This window comes from Nanorana parkeri, unplaced genomic scaffold (genome assembly GCF_000935625.1).
Source record: "Nanorana parkeri isolate BGI_ZX_2015 unplaced genomic scaffold, ASM93562v1 scaffold328, whole genome shotgun sequence".
Lineage (NCBI taxonomy): Eukaryota > Metazoa > Chordata > Amphibia > Anura > Dicroglossidae > Nanorana > Nanorana parkeri.
Window position 1 is genome coordinate 960,229 of NW_017306596.1, and position 21,147 is coordinate 981,375.

The 21,147-nt window shown below is 39.1% G+C and overlaps 1 protein-coding gene across 1 annotated transcript in view; it reads left to right on the forward strand.

Annotated features, from left to right (window-relative positions):
* Positions 1-21,147, forward strand: part of VPS13A (vacuolar protein sorting 13 homolog A) — a 153,452-nt gene that overhangs the window by 63,798 nt on the left and 68,507 nt on the right. The window contains exons 29-41 of the mRNA XM_018558253.1: positions 435-594; positions 1,939-2,055; positions 5,231-5,334; positions 7,522-7,689; positions 10,059-10,366; positions 10,986-11,133; positions 12,556-12,700; positions 15,026-15,156; positions 15,248-15,414; positions 16,476-16,699; positions 16,791-17,023; positions 19,209-19,301; positions 19,873-20,235. Coding sequence (XP_018413755.1) covers positions 435-594; positions 1,939-2,055; positions 5,231-5,334; positions 7,522-7,689; positions 10,059-10,366; positions 10,986-11,133; positions 12,556-12,700; positions 15,026-15,156; positions 15,248-15,414; positions 16,476-16,699; positions 16,791-17,023; positions 19,209-19,301; positions 19,873-20,235 — 2,361 coding nt within the window. The remainder of the gene's footprint in view (positions 1-434; positions 595-1,938; positions 2,056-5,230; positions 5,335-7,521; positions 7,690-10,058; positions 10,367-10,985; positions 11,134-12,555; positions 12,701-15,025; positions 15,157-15,247; positions 15,415-16,475; positions 16,700-16,790; positions 17,024-19,208; positions 19,302-19,872; positions 20,236-21,147) is intronic.

Genomic DNA, 21,147 nt, shown 5'->3' on the forward strand with positions numbered 1-21,147 from the left:
TTCCTACATGTCACTGACCTTGCTACATCCCTATGTAAGGGCTATGCTCCTTGCTATATTGCAGTTATTGTGCTTTGTGGCCTGTGGAGCCTTTCTTTGGTAAGAAATTCACATAGGGCAATTTTAGAGGCTGGCAAACCTCCTTCCTTTGTCTAGGAATGCCAGTTCATTTGGCATAGGTCTCCTGACATAGGTGACCCGAGAAACAGATGTATTATTGGAGAAAAAAATACATTTTACTTCATAATGAATATGACACACATTTCCTAGATTACTCTTTCCTCCTTATTCTGTATAGATCAGGTCTTTTTCTTTTCTGTGAATTGCTTGTATATCTGTCTAAATGCATACTTGTAACTAGAATATTTCACATGGTAATATACTGCCAAATGCACTTCATATTGAACACGCATATCTGTTTTCATCTCATATAGGTGAACTTTTCATCATTGGATGTTCAGCTCCACACTGAAGCCTTGCTGAGTACAATGAGCTTCCTCACTAACCTCTTACCACAATCTGAAAACAAGGAAGTAGAACAACTTGCTCAAGATACAGAGGAAGAGAAAAAAGAGGATCAAAAAAAGAAAATTTGTAAGATATGTATACAAAGGTGCTTGTAAACATAGAAATGGGATCAGAGATGCAGGCTTAATCCAGCTGGCCTTGTATTCCTCTCACTGCAGACTGCTTCATAAGTCCAAATGCATCTGGTTTATATCAGGGGAGAAGGGTAGGAGTTTGCACAGGGAGATAATGTGGATATTGTGATGTGTTTTCTAATCTGTCAAATGGATTTTTCCTCTGAAAGTGGGCAGCTGGTAGTCATCTTCCTTGTTCTGTAGACATAAGATTGGCACCAGTTCAGTATAAAAATGACTAGTTGAGGTAACTGTGATCTAATTTCTTTGAACACCTTTAGTGGGGCAGTCTTTAAAGTTAACAACTCTGAATTCATGCTGACACTGTCCTTTCTTCTGGAGGGTGGCTACTTTGGTTCCCCATGGTCCCTGTGTGTGTTGTAAAGTAGTCACCACTCCAAGCTCACTCCTGGGATGGACTACAATCTCAATACAATTTAGTAAATTAAATGTGAGATTGTAGTCCATCACGAGAGCAAACTTGGAGCAGTGGCTACCTTACAACACACATGGACCATGAGGAGCATAGGTAGCCACCCTCCAGAAGGAAGGACAGTGTCGGCACCAATTCAGAGATGATTTGAGGATCAACCGCTGAGTGATACACAAATAAGGTACATTTTTGTTAATAGTTAGGAACTTGAATACATAGCTGACTACAGAGTTCCTGTAGGTAGAAAACTATAAGAGAGAGCCTTCTAGTCAGACAGGTATTGTGCATTTCACACCTCTGAATCATCTATTGGTGTAAATTGGAGGGTCTCGCTCTTTTGCATTTCGCTGTGAGGTCCCAATATGTCTGTTGCATTCTAGCATTCCTCACTTTGTCTTACCTTTTACATAGGCTTGTAGATCTCTCCACCCATCCGTAAAAGGGACTTGACACTCTCCCCTTTGCACTGAAGGATTTCTTTCCTTCTCTCCCTCCTAGAATACAATTAAAAGTTAAAGGTTTAACTCCTGAGTATAGTGTCACTTTAAGAAAGGTGTGTATTTGTATAGTATGAAGACATGTGTCTCTGTTCACATCCACATGGGTTTCACACCTAGATTCTTCAGTAAAGTTTATATTCTATATCACAGGGAATATATTGTTTTTCTTTGTTGCAGTCATGGCAGCTAAGTGATGGGGATAATTTTATCCCAGTATTTCCTTGAGCTATAAGAGGATAGTTTAGCTTGCCAGCAGCCGTGCAGATCTGAAATTCCTGTTTTAGCTAAAATTTAGGAAAACAGCAACTTTGCATTGCTGTATATATGGTGTATATTAGCTAATTTATTCTTTATCTTTTTCTAGCATTGAAGAAATCAAAATATGATGATGTTATTAACCTTTATGTATATGCTGAATTGTCCTGCCTTCGGGTTTTTATCCGTGAACAGAAGTGTAATATCTCAGAAATAAGCATTGAAGGTAAAGTAGCACAGTTGGTTTATTCAGAGCAGTTTCTGAGCATTTTCTTTCAAACCAGTTGTGGAACTGAGTATGCCATTAGGGGGTACTGTATAAGCTAGCTTCATGTGTGATCACTTTGGCTTTTTAGTAGGGCTGGTAATGATTAAAATGTTCCTGTTCGATTAATCGAAATTTGTTTTAATCGATTAATCGACTAATTATGATTAATTATAACGCACATACAGATCTCGCAAACTCTAGAGCCGCCTCTGCTCACCGGTGACCCTTAGCGCTGCACATTCACTCACCAGCCTGGTGAGACCCCTCAGAGCTCTGGTGAGACCCCACAGAGCCCTGGTTAAAGTAGGGTTCAGTGGGGTCTCACTAGTCCTGGTTAAACCCCACAGAGCCCTGGTGAGACCCTACAAAGCCCTGCTTTAACCAGGGCTCTTTAGGGTCTCACCAGGGCTCTGTAGGGTCTTGCCAGCCTGGTTAGACCCCTCAGAGCCCTGGTGAGATCCCACACTGCCCTGGTTAAACCCGGGCTCTGTAGGGTCTCACCAGCACCAGGGCTCCGTAGGGTCTCACCAGGGCTCTATGGGGTCCCACCATGGCTATGTGCGATTTCACCAGCCTGGTGAGACCCCTCAGGGCCCTGGTGAGACGCCAAAGAGCCCTGTTGAGACCCCACAGAGCCCTGGTTAAGACCCCACCAGAGCTTTGAGGGGGCCTCACCAGGGTAGCAGGGCTCTGTGGGGTCTAACCAGCCTTGTTAGACCCACAGAGCCCTGGCAAGATCCCACAGAGCCCTGGTCTCACCAGGGCTCCATGGTGTCTCACCATGGCTTTGTGGGGTCTCACCACGGCTCTCTGGGGACTCACCAGGGCTCTGAGGGGGTCTCACCAGGGTAGCAGATAGTACATTTCTCACAGGGTAGTAGATCATTTTACATGATACATATTATTTATTTTAGCTGCCTTGTACACACATCCGATGACTCACCGGCCCGAGAGTGAGGAGGAGACTCAACAGCCCAAGTGATTCCGTCAGGTAACGAAGGCAAGGGGGAGGAGTCGATGTCCGTGACGTCACCGGACTCCTCCCTCCTTCCCTTCGTTACCCATCACGGACAACTGCATCACCCGACTCCTCCCTCCTTCCCTTCGTTAGCCGACAGAGCCACTGGGGGAAGGGTGGAGGAGTCCGGTGACGTTGATGTCCGTGACGTCACCGGATCTCCGACGGAAGACCTGGAAGCCGGCGGAGAGGTGAGTACGGATCAAAAGAACTTTGATCGATCAAAATAATTTTGATCAATCAAAAAAATTAACGATTAATCGACGGATTAATCGTTAATTTCCGCACCCCTACTTTTTAGTAATCTGTACATAAATCATATTGTCTAGTTCTGCAGCCCAATTATTTGTATTTACAAATATTTGAAAGCGGTCATAGACTATTTAGGGAAAATTGACCCAAATGGTAACTCATTCTCACACTGGTGGTATGGCTTATGTAAATAGGTGGAATTAAATTTTGTTTATAGCAGGTATTGACAAAATGACATGTATAGGCTAATTATTTGTCATAAAATATTCCATAAGGAAATAGCGCTGTAAAATGCCCAGGTGTGAACCCGGCCTTAATGGCTCTAAAATTATTGCTCTCACTACGTTTGCGGCGATAAGCAACGGCAGTGACAGCTTCTGATACAAGCGATGGAGCGTCTCTCGAGACGCTCCATCGCTTGACTGTAAAGCTCCCGGCCGGCCGTGTAATTGCAACGTCATGGGTATCCTACTTCTACCCCTCAGCTGTCCACTGGTTTGTCTTTGGTCCAGCATTCCTTTTACTGAGGTCAAGGGTTTGGTACCCTAGGCTTTGGCCTCTACCTATGAACACATTTTTGTTTTGTTGACCACTTAACTGTCTTGGTTTTCTTCCACCTGTTTTCCTTATGGTAGTTCATTGGTGGTCCACCACATTTTTGCTCTACTTTTTTACATTTTCCATATTTGCATCCCCTTTTTTTATTGCTTTCTTCATTGCCTTGTTTAGGCAATAATTCCCAATTTTATAGTATGATTTTCACACCCTTCAGATTTCTCAGTGACTGCTGCCCATTCCTCAGCTAGATTGCATTTGGACAGCCCGCATTACTCAATTCCTGTGTCTTTCAATGGACAAAAAAGAAAATAAGATTTTTGTACTTGCTGTAAAATCTTTTTCTTAAAGTTAATTGAAGGACACAGGTCGCATTACTCTATATTGTTTTCACTTATGTACCGCTTGCTCACAAAACTGAGGCATGGTGGTTGGGGATGGGGTTATAGGGGTGTTGCCACAACATTTGTTTTTGTTTTGCCAGTTTCCAAAACTCCTGAAGTCAGTACTGTAACTCATGTACAAGAATAACTACATTCTTGTGACCCTCAATAAACCTAAAAAAAAAAATTACAGCTTGTGGTTCTTTCTGAAGGTAACCTTCTTTCTAGACCGTTTTCAAGTGCAGACATATTTAAAGTTGAACTTCTGGGAAAAGAAAAATCCTCCCTTACAGAGAGGCTCCCCAGCACAACAAAGGTTAAATTCTTGTTTTTGCCTAGGGTATCCATAAAAAGGACTTTTACTTAACTAATCCTTTGCTCTCTCCAGCAGTTTGCACTCTCCTATTCTCCCTGGCTCTTTAAATTATTGGTGGTTCCTTAGCATCCTCACGTACAATGCAGGGCTATTGGCCCTGCAGTGTGCTTGATGATGTCAGCGTGCCTGCGACCCCTGGAACACGTTGCAGGGGAGTCTGCAGGACCCAGTCGCATAGTGTGGAGGGAGCCTGGGGTACTGAGGGAATAAGTAAATTTAAAAAATCCCTTTTTGTTGGTACTTTAGGCATTTAACAAGCATTTAACCCTAACCTGCGAGAGACCACTACATGGGAGGATTTTTCGATTTCCTGGAATTCAACTATAAACAATACAAATGCTAAAAGTGGAGTCATGTTCTGCTTGTAATTTGTTATTAAAACTTTGAGCAAATAGAAAAGAAAACCCTAGCAACTGTTCCAAGTGTTCTATTTGATCTATATTCATGTAGTGAACCTAGTCCTTCTGTCTGCCATAACTAATCCCTTGACGTTGTTCAAATGTACAAAATCAAATAGATTGCAATTAAAACTATCACTTTTTACTTTAGGGCTTGATGCTAAAGTGACAATGAAGAAGAAGTCAACAGAAGTTTTGGCAAAACTGAAAAACATTGCAATCCTAGATTCTGACAGCGGTGCCCTATATAAAAAGGTGCATTTTTTTAAAACTATGATCGTATTTACAGGAAAGTAGTGGATACCCTTCACAACCTACTGTTAGAGGGAAGCAGAAAAGGAGGGCAAACAATTTGGATACTCGTCTATTGGTCATGCTGTCAGTTCAGAAAGAAGTGACAGCAGCATGGCTCACATCTTCTAAAATAAGACTGTCTTGTCAACATAAAAAAAAAGACATTTCAGCAGCAATTTTGTTTTATAATATTGGAGCATTATAAATTATTTGCAGCGCTCCAATCAATAAAATATGTAAAACACTGGAAACAAATCAATAATTATGTTCAAAACAATCAAACTTAATGTGCATCAAATTATGCATAAAATTACAAGAAAATAAAAAATTACAAGTGCCCATTACCCACATAACCTAGGTGCACCAAATATTGAGCAGTCTTTGTCAGCTTTTCAGTGAACACATAATCCCACACTTGTGAATCATATCCTGTGCAATTATAAACCGTCTTTATCAACTTTTCTGCAAGCAAATATAACGGTAAATGGTATCCAGTGCAGATAAACTCTTCCACCTCAGTGCTCTTCAGGTGTGCTCTCACCTTTTAAGATGGACCTAGGTTTATACACCAAAGGTCATAGAGAGCTCCTATGCAACCATCAGCTTTCCCCAGGACTCTCCCTCCTCTGCGGGGTTCCTCTTATTCTCAGGCACTCTTCCAATGCAGGGCTGGATGGCTCTCAAAATAAAGCAAACCTCCATAGTGTAACCCTGTATATTTATTAAAAGAAATAAGAAGAATGCATTCACATTTGGAAAACAAATACACAGTGCATAGGTATTCACATGAACACTGCTAGCAGGATCTCTGGTGGCCACTCTGCCCAGCACGATGACGTCATAGCTCCAACCACCTGACGTGTATCGTCCACAGGACTTTCTCAAAGCCTTTCTCAGCTCTTAGTGATAATGGCCACTGTGGAAGAATAGGGAGTAAAAGAAAAATAAGTTATGCAAAGAATAAAAAGCCTGCAATTATCTTTAAGTATTTGTTTTGTAGATTGACAATGATAAACTTTTCTAAACTTACCTTTGTTCTCATTTTAAAGATAAGGGTAACGTTCCTCTCTAAGGACCAGCTGTAATGAAGAGAATACAGTGAATTAAATCAATAGGTGGTTCTGGGTGTGGCCTTAAGAGCCTTCTTCCGAACCTAAAATAGGCCAGACAGTGTTTCTTTCCTCCATTTTGTTGATAGACCCTTCCTCTCCAAAACTTAATTGCTGTAAACTGCCACACCTCCCTTTTGGCCATTTAACATCAACATCCGTACTGGTCAAGCAGGAGGCACCAGAAGTTAAGAAGAAGCAGTGCAGAATGTGACCATAGAAGCTCTGTTAGCAATTTCCATAACCGAGCATGGACACCCTTGAAGGTGCTTCGTTGAGAAGGGGACCGGTTTAACAGGTTGGTGGAAGCCACAGGTTTGCTTTAATGCTAGTCTAGTTTCGCCTGAGGTGTAGGTGTAGCATTAAAGTATTTCATTGCTTGGTCATCGGGGTGTGCTTAGAGACCCTGACCTATCTTCCAGGTGTTTAATATAATACCTGGCTTGAATATTTATGGGAAATTGTTAAGCTTTCCTAATACTTGCATTCTTAACTTGCCATCATTCATCAGATCAATTTCTTTCTCTTTTTGTTGCAATATTTTGTCATTCAGTCCCAAATTTCGAATTCACAGTTAGAACTTGTAAAACCACAACCCATAAACTGGACAGTTTCTTATGGCTTACGTCTGTGCAAGTAAATCATATACCCTTGGTTCTATATCCTCCAGTGATTGTTGCAAGATAATAATTTTACAATGTGTGCAGAAGATAATTTTTTAATTAACTACTGAGCTCTGTCCTTAGAGTTGTAAACTGAAATTGAAACAAACCTATGGCTATGTGGGCAAGCACTCATATGTATGCAAGACTACTGAAAATGAACATACAAAGGTTTATTTTATGTACTGTGAAATCACGTGGTCGTTATATTGAGCCCATATTAGTTATGTTAACCAAACTTTTACAGTGCGTAAATGCAGTACGCTGTATCATACCCTTTGTATTTGTTTGCATTCATTTTCCACACAAAAAAAATGTCATTATGTTTTGCAATGGTTATTTTTTTTTTATACAATGTTTTTCTGTCATTGGTGTAGGCTGTTTACATCATTGGAAAGGAAGTCTTTAGTTTTAAGATGGTCTCTTTTGTTGGTGCTACTGAAGGTGCTGCCTACAGCAATATGAACATAGTGGATAGTGCAATCACCCTAACAGTTGGATGCATACAAGTCATTTTTGTCAACAAATTTATTTCAGCAATACTGGTAAATATGTATTTTAATATAAGTTCATGCAGTCTGTTAATTGGTAATGCGATTTAAAAAAATGTATGCCGATAGAAAGTTTACTTTAACCTGAATTTTGTGTAATCCCATGTAGACAGAGTTATCAGCTATTCCATGATACATACAATTACCACACAACACATTTGTCCAGTGTTAACAGCATCTGGCTAGTTTGTAGAATGTTTCTTATACGTTTTCTGGGAAATTCTCCCTCTGTTTACATTAATTCAGTCTCAATTGCGGAAAACCTTCAAAATAGGCTGGGATTTTTTTTTTATTGGGCTGCAGTAATGTGACTGCATATTTTTCCGTTAAAACCTACAGGACCTATTTAATAAAGTAGCCTGACTCAGATAATAGGTGGCAAATGTGACTACTCTTAAGGTGTCCATACACCTTACGAATATTGGCCGTTTTTCGTATGCTCGCATTTTCGTCCGATATTCGGAAGGTCGATTGGCAGCGTACAACTGCAAATACTGTACAATCGATTGACTTTTGACTAACCAGAAGGTTAGAAAACTTTAGTCGATCGTACGATTTTCGCAACGTTGGTGGCGTTTCCGTACGTCAAAATTCATACGCTTTACATTGCACATGCGCAGACGAAAATACGTGCGGTCGATTACCGTAATTCGTCCAGGTGCTTTCTTTTAATTGCTGCTAATCCAACCTTGCGATAATCGGGGCAGGATGGGGCCGCCGTACGAAAATCATACGGTGGTTTGATCATCGGACGAAAAGTGTAGTACGACGGTTCGATCATCAGACGAAAAGTGTCGTCCACTGATCGCAAAGTGTATGGGCAGCGTTACACTGTTTTTGTGTGGGATTACAACTTCTGCACCTTATTCAGTGCTGTCCACCTACTGATGTACTGCACTGCCCATGAGGAGCCTGCAGGTGGCTTGGAGAGAGGATGGTGCTGGGACCAGGGAGCACAAGGACATTTACATTCCTGGGCTCAGATATAGGTCCATTCAGAACATAAGAGTGCTGTCAACTATTGGTATTTAGAAAGGGTGACAGCCAGTTGCAGACTATGAATTCCAGGAAGAAATCTAGAGACGTCCAGCAAGCTGCATCCCCCAGTCAGTTTTTTTTATCTGACTGGAGGGTACCTAGTGTATGTAAAGACAACCTTTTTTTTTTTCTTTTCATTTTGGGTAGAGTAGGAAAGGTTTAGACCCTCGATTTGTCCTGGTGACTAAGTGAGGAGAAATCCATAATTTTAAGAGCTGGGGGTAACGGTTCCAATGAGAATACCTGTTTTGGTAAGCAAAAAAGGTGGTTAGAGAGGGCTGAATGGGTGAGAGGGGGATGGAGACCAAATTTGGAGAAGTGCTTTACGATCAACCTAATGACATTCAAAATTGAAATATTCTGTCAGCAAAAACAGTGCACAAGTACAACCTGAAGTTTAGTTTAGAATTACTCTTACATATGCTTTTTATCTGAAATATCAGACTTTGCTGAGTAGAAGTGACCATGCATTCATGCAAATATTGGTAAAGCAATCCTGTCTTATCAGCAACAATCTTCTCATACGGTTATATGTCAAATTACATTGTTTCATTCATCTCATTGTCACTATTGATGATGATATAAAATTGTATAGGCCTGAAACTGCTGCTGGGTGCCGCCATCTTGGATATGACATCAGCAGCCCCAGGCAGGCTCAGACCTGTCACTCACATGACGCTGTGTAGTATTCCTCTGCTGTCATTTATTTATGTATAAGGCAACACTAAACAACTTCTCATTTATATGATGACAGGGCAGAGGAAGCTGATAGATACAAGCTTTTAAAGAGCAGAGTACTGAATAATGCCAGCAGTGACATCTAGTCCGCTCTAAAGTTTGTACACTAATGGGTGTTCTCCAACTTATACTTCTGTTGAATTACTTTCGGGGTAGACAGATCGCAAAAGATCAGGGATTTATTAACAAGTAGCTGCACAGGCTCTTGTTGTCTGCCTACATAGCAGCAGGGGGCAAAAGCAGCGGCTGACACATACAGAAAATGCCACTTCTAGGAAGTGATCAGAGTACTAATAAAGTTAGTCAGGTCACAAGCTTTTTTTTTTTAAAGTAGGCAAACATACGTGTGCTTATTATTCTATGCCGTTTCAAGATTTACATTGAAAAAGTGAGGTCTGGTGATGGGATATCGTTAACTAAAGCACTTCTATCCAGTCTGGGTCTGCTCAAAGCCCTCCCATACTCCATAACCAGAAATGTACAGGTAGCCAGGCTGGGGGGACAGGTTTGGTGAAGCTATTTTGTAATACATTTTTTCAAGCAGAGTCTGGAATAAAGCCATTCTAACGTCTTTTGTTTGCTTCTAGGCCTTTGTGAATAACTTTCAAGCAGCAAAGGAGGCGTTAGCAGATGCAACGGTACATGCTGCAGAAAAAGCAGCAAGCGGTGTGAAAGAGCTGGCTCAGCAGAGTTTTCGACTAGCCTTGGACATCAACATTAAAGCCCCTGTAGTGATTATACCACAGTCTTCTACATCCTCAGATGTTCTGGTGGCAGATTTAGGTCTCATCACAATTAAGAACGCATTCTCTTTGGTAACAACCAAAATCAAAAGTAATCTTCCTCCAGTGATGGACTGTATGACAGTCAAACTAAGTAACCTGAAGTTATATAGGTAGGCAATAGAAATACCAATATTGCTAAATCTTTTTTTATTATTATAAAACTGAAAACCTTAAGTCTTTATGTATGAAAAACTGGGTAACAGTTTTTCTACATCAGATGATTTCCACAAACATTATAACTGCCTGTACTTGTGATGATGTATGTAGCATAGAGGCATAAATCTAAAGCTTTGCTTATAAATATACTGAAGCAATAGCTAAATCTGTTTTGTATTATCTACCTAATTAAGGTTTAAATAGTATAAACCAGTTTGTGTTAGAGCTGTAGGTGCAGTGTGAAGAGGTGGATAGTGCAGTGTAAGAAGTCACCAGCACTCCTGTCATATTTGTTTCACTTATTTATTTTGAAAGCAGCATCATATAGGTCAGAATAGCCAATGTTTCAATCCTACGAGGCACCAAAACATTGGATTTTCTGACCTATGTGGTGCTGCTTTACAATAAACAAGTGTAATGAATATAAGAGGAGTGTTGGTGACTTTTTTTCCATCTAAACACATTTGAGTAGTTAAGCTTGTCAACTCTTTATATGGCAGATTAAAATAGAATGTATATTATAGTAAGAATGAATATTACTTTAGGGTGACCAAATTTGCTTTTCTTCCACAGAACAGTTTTTGAAAAGGGTTCATTGCTCTCAGAAATAGAACTCCTACAGCCTCTAAATATGGACATCACAATTGAGCGCAATTTGGCAGCTGCCTGGTACAGTGATATTCCTGATATTAAAATCATTGGCCATCTCAAACCCATGAGAGTAAGTTTTATTCACTGCAGTACGGGTATGAAATAGAATGCATAGAACGGGTCTGTCTCTGAATATAGGTAAATACACATTTGTGATATATTGGAAGTGCTTTCAGTTAACAAATATTTAAAAAATGAATAATTTGTAGGTTTTGGGCCCCATAATGTGTATATATATTTTTTGTTTACTATGGTAGATATGATTGGTAAATGCTATTTTATTTTTTCTATTATTTATTCTTTACTATATTTTTATTTTTAACTTTCTCATTGAAGTGTCAAGGCCGTCCTTTTAGAAAAATAACTTTTAAAAAGCTAATATGTATTTAACGTGTGATGTACCTCTATACAAATACGTAACAAAATAGTATATGCTGACTGGCGAGCACAACCTTATTGCTTTCAGCATGAAATCTCTGTTACCACCATATTTAAAAGGTAAATGCTGGGTTGTTCGTATTTTCACAAGGGCCTGTTAGTGGTTGTTTGCTGTGTTCCCTGCCCTTTCCCGTTCCCCGCTACTTTTGAATGTACCCTTGGCTACATTGATTTTTGTCTTTACATGTAAAATCTTTTTTTTGGAATACATCACAGGACACATGACCCCTGTTTTTCTGTAATCCACTCTTGTACTGCTTGCTACATAACTTAGGCAAGCTTTGATTGGGAGGGGTTATACAGTGCTATCCTCACAGCTTTGATTTACCAGTGTCCAATCACCTGGAGTTGCTGTAAAATCTGTTGGTTCTAGAATTACCTCCATGTCCTCTTATGTACTCCATGAAACAGATTTTGCAGGAAAGGCACAAACTTTGTTATTCAGTACGTTATGTTTAAAGTTCTGTATATTTAAATAAGCGTGCTTGTGTCAGCTTTTTTCACATTCTATTAGCATTTGTGTTTTGTAGGTCTTATGTTTTATGTAAAGCTACAAGGAATTTTCAGTATTACATCTTCTAGGGTTCCGCTGGCTTATATCTATAGTAGCTGAAATGAAAATCTTAACTTTGATTATGTGATTGTATGTGACGGTTTTCCAGCAGTGTTTTGTTTGGAGTCTTGTAGATAGTAGTACATGTACCACACCAGTGGTAAAGAATACTTCTTTATATATAAAAAATCATCAAGATAAGAAAGCCTGTGATTTTTCATAAATAAAGAAGTATTCTGCACTCACCACTGGTCTTTGCTGTTATCTGCTGGATTTCTCATGGGACCTTCCCTTTGCTTGGGGTTCTTTGTTGTATGGGAGCAGCCTCACCAAAGAAAGTCATCTTGATTAATCAGACAATCATTTACAATACTGGAGATGAATAATCTGGGATTTTAGCACCTCTTGTGTATACATTCTTGATAATTTGCGACAGTAAGACTAGCCAGGTTATGGAGGGAGATGATTTGTCTAATGCGAGTCTTTTTCTTTTCCCTTCAGCTTATGCTAGGACAAGAGGACTTGACTGTTATTCTCAGGACATTGAATGAGAATCTTGGAGAAACATCTGAAAAAGTTGACCCAGAGAAAAATAATGCAGGCGGATCTAGCAGTGGTGGGAACAATACATCCCCCATCTCTTCAGGTACATTTATATATGTATTACACCTCTGCTAATTACTGTGCTAAAATTTTGAAGCATTCGAAGTACAGTTAATGGTTTCTTACGATAATAAATGGTCATCCCAAATCCCTTTAGTGTAACCCATCCCATAATAGATAACTGAAAGCGATCAGCTCCATTGCTTAGTTGTGCAGTGTAGTGGGGTTTTGGGCTTTTGATATTAACCCATACATTTCATATTGATGTTAATCAGCATAAACACTCTTATTAATATTATTATAGTTAGGTTACTGAAAGTTTTAGCCTTGCAGAGCATTTCACATATAATAGATACATTTAAGATAAATGCTCTACTTTCATATTAGGAATTTATTGTAGAGAATAATGAATAAGTAAACTGATAGGTCCTGCACTTATATAATGTATGATTAGTAGTGTTCTGACTTATAGTGGAAACATTTAAACATCACATAATATTTAGGGCTTATAGGGTAACAAGAGTTCAATGACAGAAAGTCATAAATATGTTTTCTGACCTTGACTTAAGAAATACTGTAGGTTCAATGCCAAAACATCTGTTTCACTCGCCTTGATGTGGGGGAGTATAATCAAGAGAAGAAGACCCATCTAATGTTCTTGGCACAATCTAATACGAGTACAGGGTGGCATTATTATCTGATTTTTGGAGATAATTCCAGGTAACTCATATGGTTCTGTTGTTCAGATACTTACAAAAAAGGGCCTCCGAGCCCATATTCTTTGAATGCATTTTAATTGCTACCTGTTCCCAGCCAAGCAAATAAACATACTTCTTATAGATCTGCTGGGTGTCTATTCTCATGAACAATTACCCAAGAAAGACTTTCAGAAGTGGAACATGCCATCACCTGGTAACATTTTAAAAATTAGCTTCTTGTCTCACCTACTTCATCTCTTCCGCATTCTGCCAGTACATAGCCCTACTGAATATTTCTAAAGACTGCACATTTTTCTAAAATATTACATTTCCCAGACTTAATTGCTCCCTAATAGCCACTCAAAAATTCAAAAGGTGTATTTTGTTACATACTTGCATTAAACAGATTTAAAGATTGGATCCAGATTCAACAGGCCTATGAACAGACCTGTTTCAGTATTATTATTAACATTTTAGTAAAAAGGCACAACCAAATGCAATACAATTTTAAAATACAAAGAGTTGGTTGTGTCTTCTTGCTAAAATTTTAATAAAAATTATTGAAACAGAAAAATTATCCTTTGAAAACCTATTTTAGAGCACAGCTTTCCCAAAATTGGATAAAACCGATTATTCCCAGATTGGATAACAGACTGTTTTTGGAGTTTTATATAAATTCTGTCACTTCCTACAGCCCTCTCCCTGGGCATCTCCATTCTGTAAGTCTACATAATGCTGCCTACCCACTCTCTTGAAGGGTTAAGGACATGAAGAAAATTAAAGATGCTGCAAGCACTGAATCTTATATACTCTGAATATCAGCTGGTTTAAGCTAGACACTTTAAAGGAACTCCTTTTTTCTCCCCAGTCTAGACCTATAAACATTTTGAAATTTAAGGTGAACCTGTGCACCTCCTGTAGCTATAGGCATTGTGGAGAAATTAATCTTCAAAGTTCACAACAAAGGCATTAAAGCCTTTGTGTTTTCCCTATTATTTTCTATTGCTGCAGAATCTTGGCTGGCTTCCTGCCTTCTCATGTAAAGACAGCTGATGTTTCTAAGCTGTTGATAAGCAACTGAAACCTGACCTTAGAGTTTTTTTGTTGTGATCTTTAAGGGTTTTTCAGAATTCATTTCCTCAAAGTACAGGCAGAGAGAGTGGTCAGGACTTGTTTTACTGCTAGTTTAGAATTAGTAAGTACATTATTGTTCAAAGTATTGGCACAGATGCACTTTCTATATCTAGAAACAGACAAATTGTCTCTAGCTTTTTCCCCCTATCCATACCTTACAGCTCAAATCCACTGATCTTGTCCCAAAGTACAGCCATACTGACTTTAAAGTGACATGACAACCTGGCTTTTCACGTGCTTGATCTAAATTGTTTGGAAATTGTTACCTATGAAAAAATCTTACTAATATACTTTAATTGTAATAAAATAGTTGAGAACTACTTAATTGTTCTTTTCAAGAATCATTCTTGATGATGTGACACAAGAACACCTGAAGTGTTCATGGGTACAGGATTTGATCAGTATCTTTTAAGTACAAAACTAAAATTGTTTTATAAATGACCTACATTGTCTAAGCTTTTAATTATTTAAAATAAAGTTTTCTGGTCAGTCAATATAAAACACTGTTTCAATTCCTATTTTCTCTTGTCTTATAGGAACAACTGTGGTGACAGCAGCTGTAGTTGAAACATACACACCTACTAAAGTTAGGACTACACTGAAGGTGGATTTTCAGTTTGACTCCCTCTCCTTGAATTTATATAGTTCCAGTCCAAACTCCCCTCTGGTAATACTTCTGTTGGAAAAATGGTGTAAACATTTACTAGTGGCACAATCTGTTATCTCATTATGAAATAAACATTTTTTTTTTTCCATAGATGAAGGCCTTTGAAAGAGACAGCACACTACAACTTGCTGAGTTCACATTGGGTTTGATTTCAGCTGCAGTGAAAATGTCATCTGATGGGTCAATGAGCGCTGCTGTTAAACTCAAAAATTGTATGTTGGATGACAAGAGACAAGCCATCCAGAAAGCAACTCCACGGTACTGTGCCATATTTGTACCATTGAAGTGCTAATGATCAAGACTGTGTGCTTGTGTTCTACTACAGCAACCTTTGTGCCAAACTAGATAATTCTCGTTTGTTTTAATATTTTGTAATTTGTATCCAGAAAAGCATCACAAAATAAGTTATTTTATGTATACTAATACAACTTACATGAAGGGGCAGCTGTTTTTGACTTTTCATTATTGTTTCTTGTATATTGGGTTTTGCTGTACCTAACCTTTTAAGCCCCCCTTACCAGTAGATCTATCTCTGGATGAAGTTTGCCTTCCCTCATCATGGTGTAGATCTCAACTTTTTGGTTTATGTGCAGCCAGTCACAGGATGTATTTTGTAATTGTGCTCCAACCACACTAGTACTGCTGGGGCCACTTTGAAGAGACTGAGATTTGAAAACACTGACACTTAAATCCCATTTCCACCTTTGCTGTGGTATTTAAAAAAAAAAAAAAAGCAGCTGCTTGCTGTATACGAACAGAAAAACTTACATTTTGTGTTAGCTTTCCTCTTCATCTCCTCATGGAAATAGGCTGCAATTGTGCTTTGCAAGAAATTTGTGTATAGAACAAGTGACTTCTTCACCCCCTCACCCCCTTTTCATTAGTATTCATATTGGCAACCCCCTCCAGACAGTGTACTGTGTGCAAAGGCAGAGCTGCTGTTTACTGATCATGTTACAATGAATAACAGGGAGGGGGAAGAGCTGTTTAGAGTCTACTTTACATCTGACCCCGGTGTCAGACTGAGTTTCCTGTGGAGAAAAGTTTTAATTTCTAGGCTTCCGGCTTAATAAAAAACTTCATAAAAAGATGAAGAATGCCTGCACTGTGAGTCATGAAAATGTGCACACATATACATCATCACCGCACCTCTACATTGCCACAATAAATGCTAATCACTTACAAAGGTGGAAATGGACTTTAAAAATGGCCAGCTGATTTGAAAAATGTGCCGGAGGGCTTGGCAGCAAAAGGGTTAAAATATGAGATATGTAATCTATAGCTAGGTGTGATATAAGCATTGTTTGTATTTGTTTTAGAATGCTGGAAATGAAACCTGGACAGGAGAAACGTGTTATGGTAGATGTCTTCTATAAACAAGGCAGAGAAGGCACAGTCATGGATGTGACTGTCCATGACATTTATTTATGTGCCAGCATGGAGTTTCTGCTCACCGTCGCAGACATATTTCTTAAAGCCTATGAGCATAGTTCTGCTGCATTGAAGAGCAGCAAGCAGACATCAACAGACATTAAAGAAGCAGGTTGGGTATCTATTCCTTCTGTTCACCAGACTTAACATTTGAAAGCAAATACAAAAGTTGTAACTGGATTTCTATCTGTTTCTACTTTAAGCTCCTGCACAACAGGTTTCTAGAATGGAAATGAATGTAGTGGTTAAGAATCCAGAATTTGTTTTTGTGGCCGATTTGTCAAGAGCAGATGCCCCAGCACTAGTCCTTACAATGCAGTGTGAACTGTCTATTAAAAACAGCCCTGAACAGCAGCATATGTCAGCTGCGATAAGGAATCTGCACATGAAGGCCTGTCCCTTCTTGCCAGAAAAAAGAAGGGGGAAGATCACTACGGTGAGAAGATATTTACAGCTTTTGTTTAGTTTCCCACATGTGTGCAGTTAGTCTCTTATGATTTTGCATCCTGATCTAAATTAAGAGTTGAAAGGTTAGATCCACCCAAAATGGGGTGGACGTTGGGTTATTGCTCTCTGGAAAGAAAGGAATATTCCCTTCAGTAATTGTGTTTTAGCCCCTGCCTCAAGGCCATTATGATGATATTCTTGTGGCTGGATTCCACACTGGTATATCCTACACTATCAAAAATCAGGTGAACATGACACAATCATTTCACATTACAATGTCTGCAGAAGTAAAGCAAAGTGCTGAATTTTGGTGGGAATATCTCATGTAACATGTTAATGCACAGAAGCATGCTGCATGGTCCGCATACCTAATCCTAGCCACGTTAGCTCTCGCACTTGTAAACCCCCTATAGACCAGAGCAATTTTTTTCATTTCTGCTATGGGTCTGTGTATTTGACAATATCTTTGTCATTACTTTAGATAACAACAAAACGTATTGTTTTTCACGACAAACAATGCTTTCCTTTGATGACCCTGTCTTGCAAAACTTATTTTTCTACTTTAACCTCTTCACGACCCATAGCGGGATAATTCCGTCATGGGTCCTTAAGGGGTTAAACAGACTAAAAGCCGCCAGGACTCTGTTCATTTTTGTAGAGCCAGATCGATTCCATGGGCGGTATAGTGCCCGCCCTGCCCGACACCCCCGCTGTGTTTCCCGGGCTCCGCTACCCCTCCTGTGGACCTGGGATCAGCATTTCAGGTGTCTGCAGGAAGCTGGGGAGGAGAGTGGCGAACGTCCGTTCACCGATTTCCTCCCCGTTCTTTTAGACTGGGAGCAACGTGTTTGTATAATTTCCGGTCCCTGAGCTGTCATTGCTGGGCTCCTGAAGCCCAGAAATAAACTATTGAAGTGTGATCTGCTCTTAAATTGCTTAGCTTATTTAGAGTGGAAAGGTGATACTAGGGGTCTTTTGGACCTCCAGTATGACCTTAAAGAGTACCTGTCACCACCAATATGATATCACATGGGGGGGCTTGTAAGCCTTCTATGTGATAGCAATTAACTGCCTCCGGGCCGGCCGTAGTAGAAAAACGGCCGGCCCGGAGCTCTCTAGATCTGAGCGGGCGTAGTTGCTTGCTGATAACAATAGACAATAGATCACCTTTCTGTCTTGTGCTGCACTTGGCCACTAGATGGAGCTGAGGTGCATAGGAAATACTTATTTCCTATGCTCCTCAGCTCCATCTAGTGTTTTTAATGTGGCATTACATTAAATTTGACTTAAAGGAGTTCTAAACCCTCCGGTTTTTTTGCCTATATCTACTGCTATCAAGCAGTAGATATAGGCAAACAGTTTAAAAAAACAAAACGCTTTAACAGCGGTTTAAACTTACCTTGTTTTCGCTGCCCGCCCAGAGAAAACTAGACTGTTCGGACGGCCACAAAGCATCTTGGGGCGGGCGCATGCGCAGTTCGGATTCTCGGCCGGGAGACGAGCAGAGACGCTAGGTAAGTATATGGACGTGTGCACCCGCCTGCAGACAATGTTGGATCAGAAGTGCCTGCAAGCAGAGAGGAGTCTGCGCTGGATCGGAGAGCCGCCGCAACGCTGGAGGGACAGATGAAAACATGGGGAAAGAAGAAGAAGATCAGATTAAGAGACATAATTTAAGGTAAGTGCTGACATTAACATGGGGGGAGGGGAAAAAAATGTATCCTTTAATGTCACTTTAAAGTGACACTAAACTCAGGAGTTAAACCTTAAAAATGCATTTGAGTCAGTATAAATTCAGAGATGATTTGAAGATCAACAGCTGAGTGATACATAAATATTTTTTTTGTTATTAAAGTACTTGATTGCATTTTTAAGATTTAACTTCTGAGTTTAGTGTTCCTTATATTCTAATAGCATTTAGTTTTGCCTCTATTCATACTGAACAAATGTTCTATCCACATTAAAATGTTCAAATATCTTTCTTTGTGAGTTTTAGATGTATCAAGTAAAATGTTCCACTTTAATATAGTCTGCATTTTTGAAGGTGTGGATCGTGATTGCTTGTGACAAACCAGACCTACTACAATTCAGGCTTCTTGCTACTAATGTAAAAGAGAACATTCTACACTAACGCAAGTGCATGTAGACACTCATAAAAACATTGTTTTTCACAGGTTCTGCAGCCATGTGATCTTTTTTTCCTAAGTGATCAATCTACTGGGGAGCCCCAGAAGATTGAACTGTCAATAAAATCACTCATGTTAAAGGTAAGAATTTAGATCAGGAATTCTTTGATGTAAAGCATAAAACAATAGTAAATGGTACTGTCAAATAAACATGTCTATATCACATTTGGTAGTTAATCACAGTACAGTGGTTTATTCAAATTAGTCTTTAGACTGTGACCACATTTACTGGTACATCATAAATAATAATTAGAAGTAAAACTGTATTATTATTTAATAATGTAGCTCGCTATATACTGAGCTTTGAGTCACAGAAGGAGGTTAGTATATGTCCTCCTGTGACCCTTAAGCACCAGAAAATATGGGTACATTTTGTCTTTTGTGATTATGTTTTATGAAATGTACGCTTTTGCATGTTGTATTTTATTTTTATGAGAGACACAGCGCACAGTTAAATGTTGTTTCTGTAGCAGCTTGCTTGAATTTGTTGATGATAACTACATATTTAGGAATCTCATAAACAGTATTAAACATTTCAAAATAATGTTATTGGACATACTTTAATAATGTCATATATTATTTGATTATTTGTAACTTTTTACATTTGTGCAGATTGTTCTTGAAAAGTTAATGTACAACCTAAATTTTACAGGTCTCTCCAGTCATTATAAACACCGTGATCACAATCACTTCAGCCCTTTCGACTCCCAGTAAAGAATCAATAAGTGAAGTGACTAGTCCAGTTCCAATAGACCTGTGGAAGGAAAAGAATGTGAAAGATTTAAAATTGTGGTTTCTGGAAGAAGAGGAAAAAAATAACAACAAATCTGGGGAAGCAAACAAGTTGGTTCTGACAGGAGAGAGCTTAAACCTGAGCATTGAATCAATCATTGTCACTCTAGAAGCTGGTGTTGGTCACAGGACCCTGCCCATGCTCTTAGCCAAGTCTTCATTTAAAGGGAATGTGAAGAACTGGAGCACACTTATAAACCTTTACTGTCAACTAGAGCTAGAGGTACAGTTTTAGTAAGATTTTCATGTCGGGCAATTGAGGTTTATGTATTAGAATTTTCACATACATGTTAATTATTTTGATTTCTAAACATGGAAGACAAGCATGGGTCACTTTTCCCATTTTTGCAAGTTGGGGTTGTGTTTTTGTCAAACTGAAGTATGACTGAAATTCCAGCAATAATAGCTACCTTCAAAATTCTATTCATTCATTCAAAATTGTGTTCAAGCATTCAAATGATTCCGAACCATTATTTCTTACCCACTAAAACCTGATAAGGAAATTAGAGCAACAAGAGTAGTCTTATAATGGCCTTGGAATTGATGGAGTCCGGAACAACAACAGAGAAATATTGCTGGAATTCCATTGCATACAATGAGTTGGTAAACCAGCTTGTTAGTTCTGAACTCTGGATACAGAAAAACAGCATGGGCCTGACATCCTCGGTGTAGTGTATATGGTGCTTGCGTTAGGATTGTAGATTGAATAGTTGACCACTACACCATCTTTACCTTCTTATAGAAAGGTTGTTTTTTGGGATTATTTCCAACCTCACATGCCATTTTTATTGTTCTTAGAGTTTCACTTTATATACTGTATTAGTGTGGTGCATGGATGAACTATTCGGACATTTGCCTGTCTGCTTTCAGACTTCCAGAGGCAGATGAGATTTTGTCGTTTTATCACAGCTGGAGGGCCAAAATGTGTCTGTCCCTCTTTTAAATGAATGCTGCTTCTACATTTCTTAAGAAATATAGAATGGACTTGGATTAAATGCTCCAATCTGCATATATGAGCAATTGTCTGTAATATAGTTTAATAGTAAGAAAAGGTGCTGTGTTGTAAAGAAAATAATTTAGATGCTTACCTTTCCTATTAGGAATCCACAATTTTAAGTAAAAAAATATCATATAT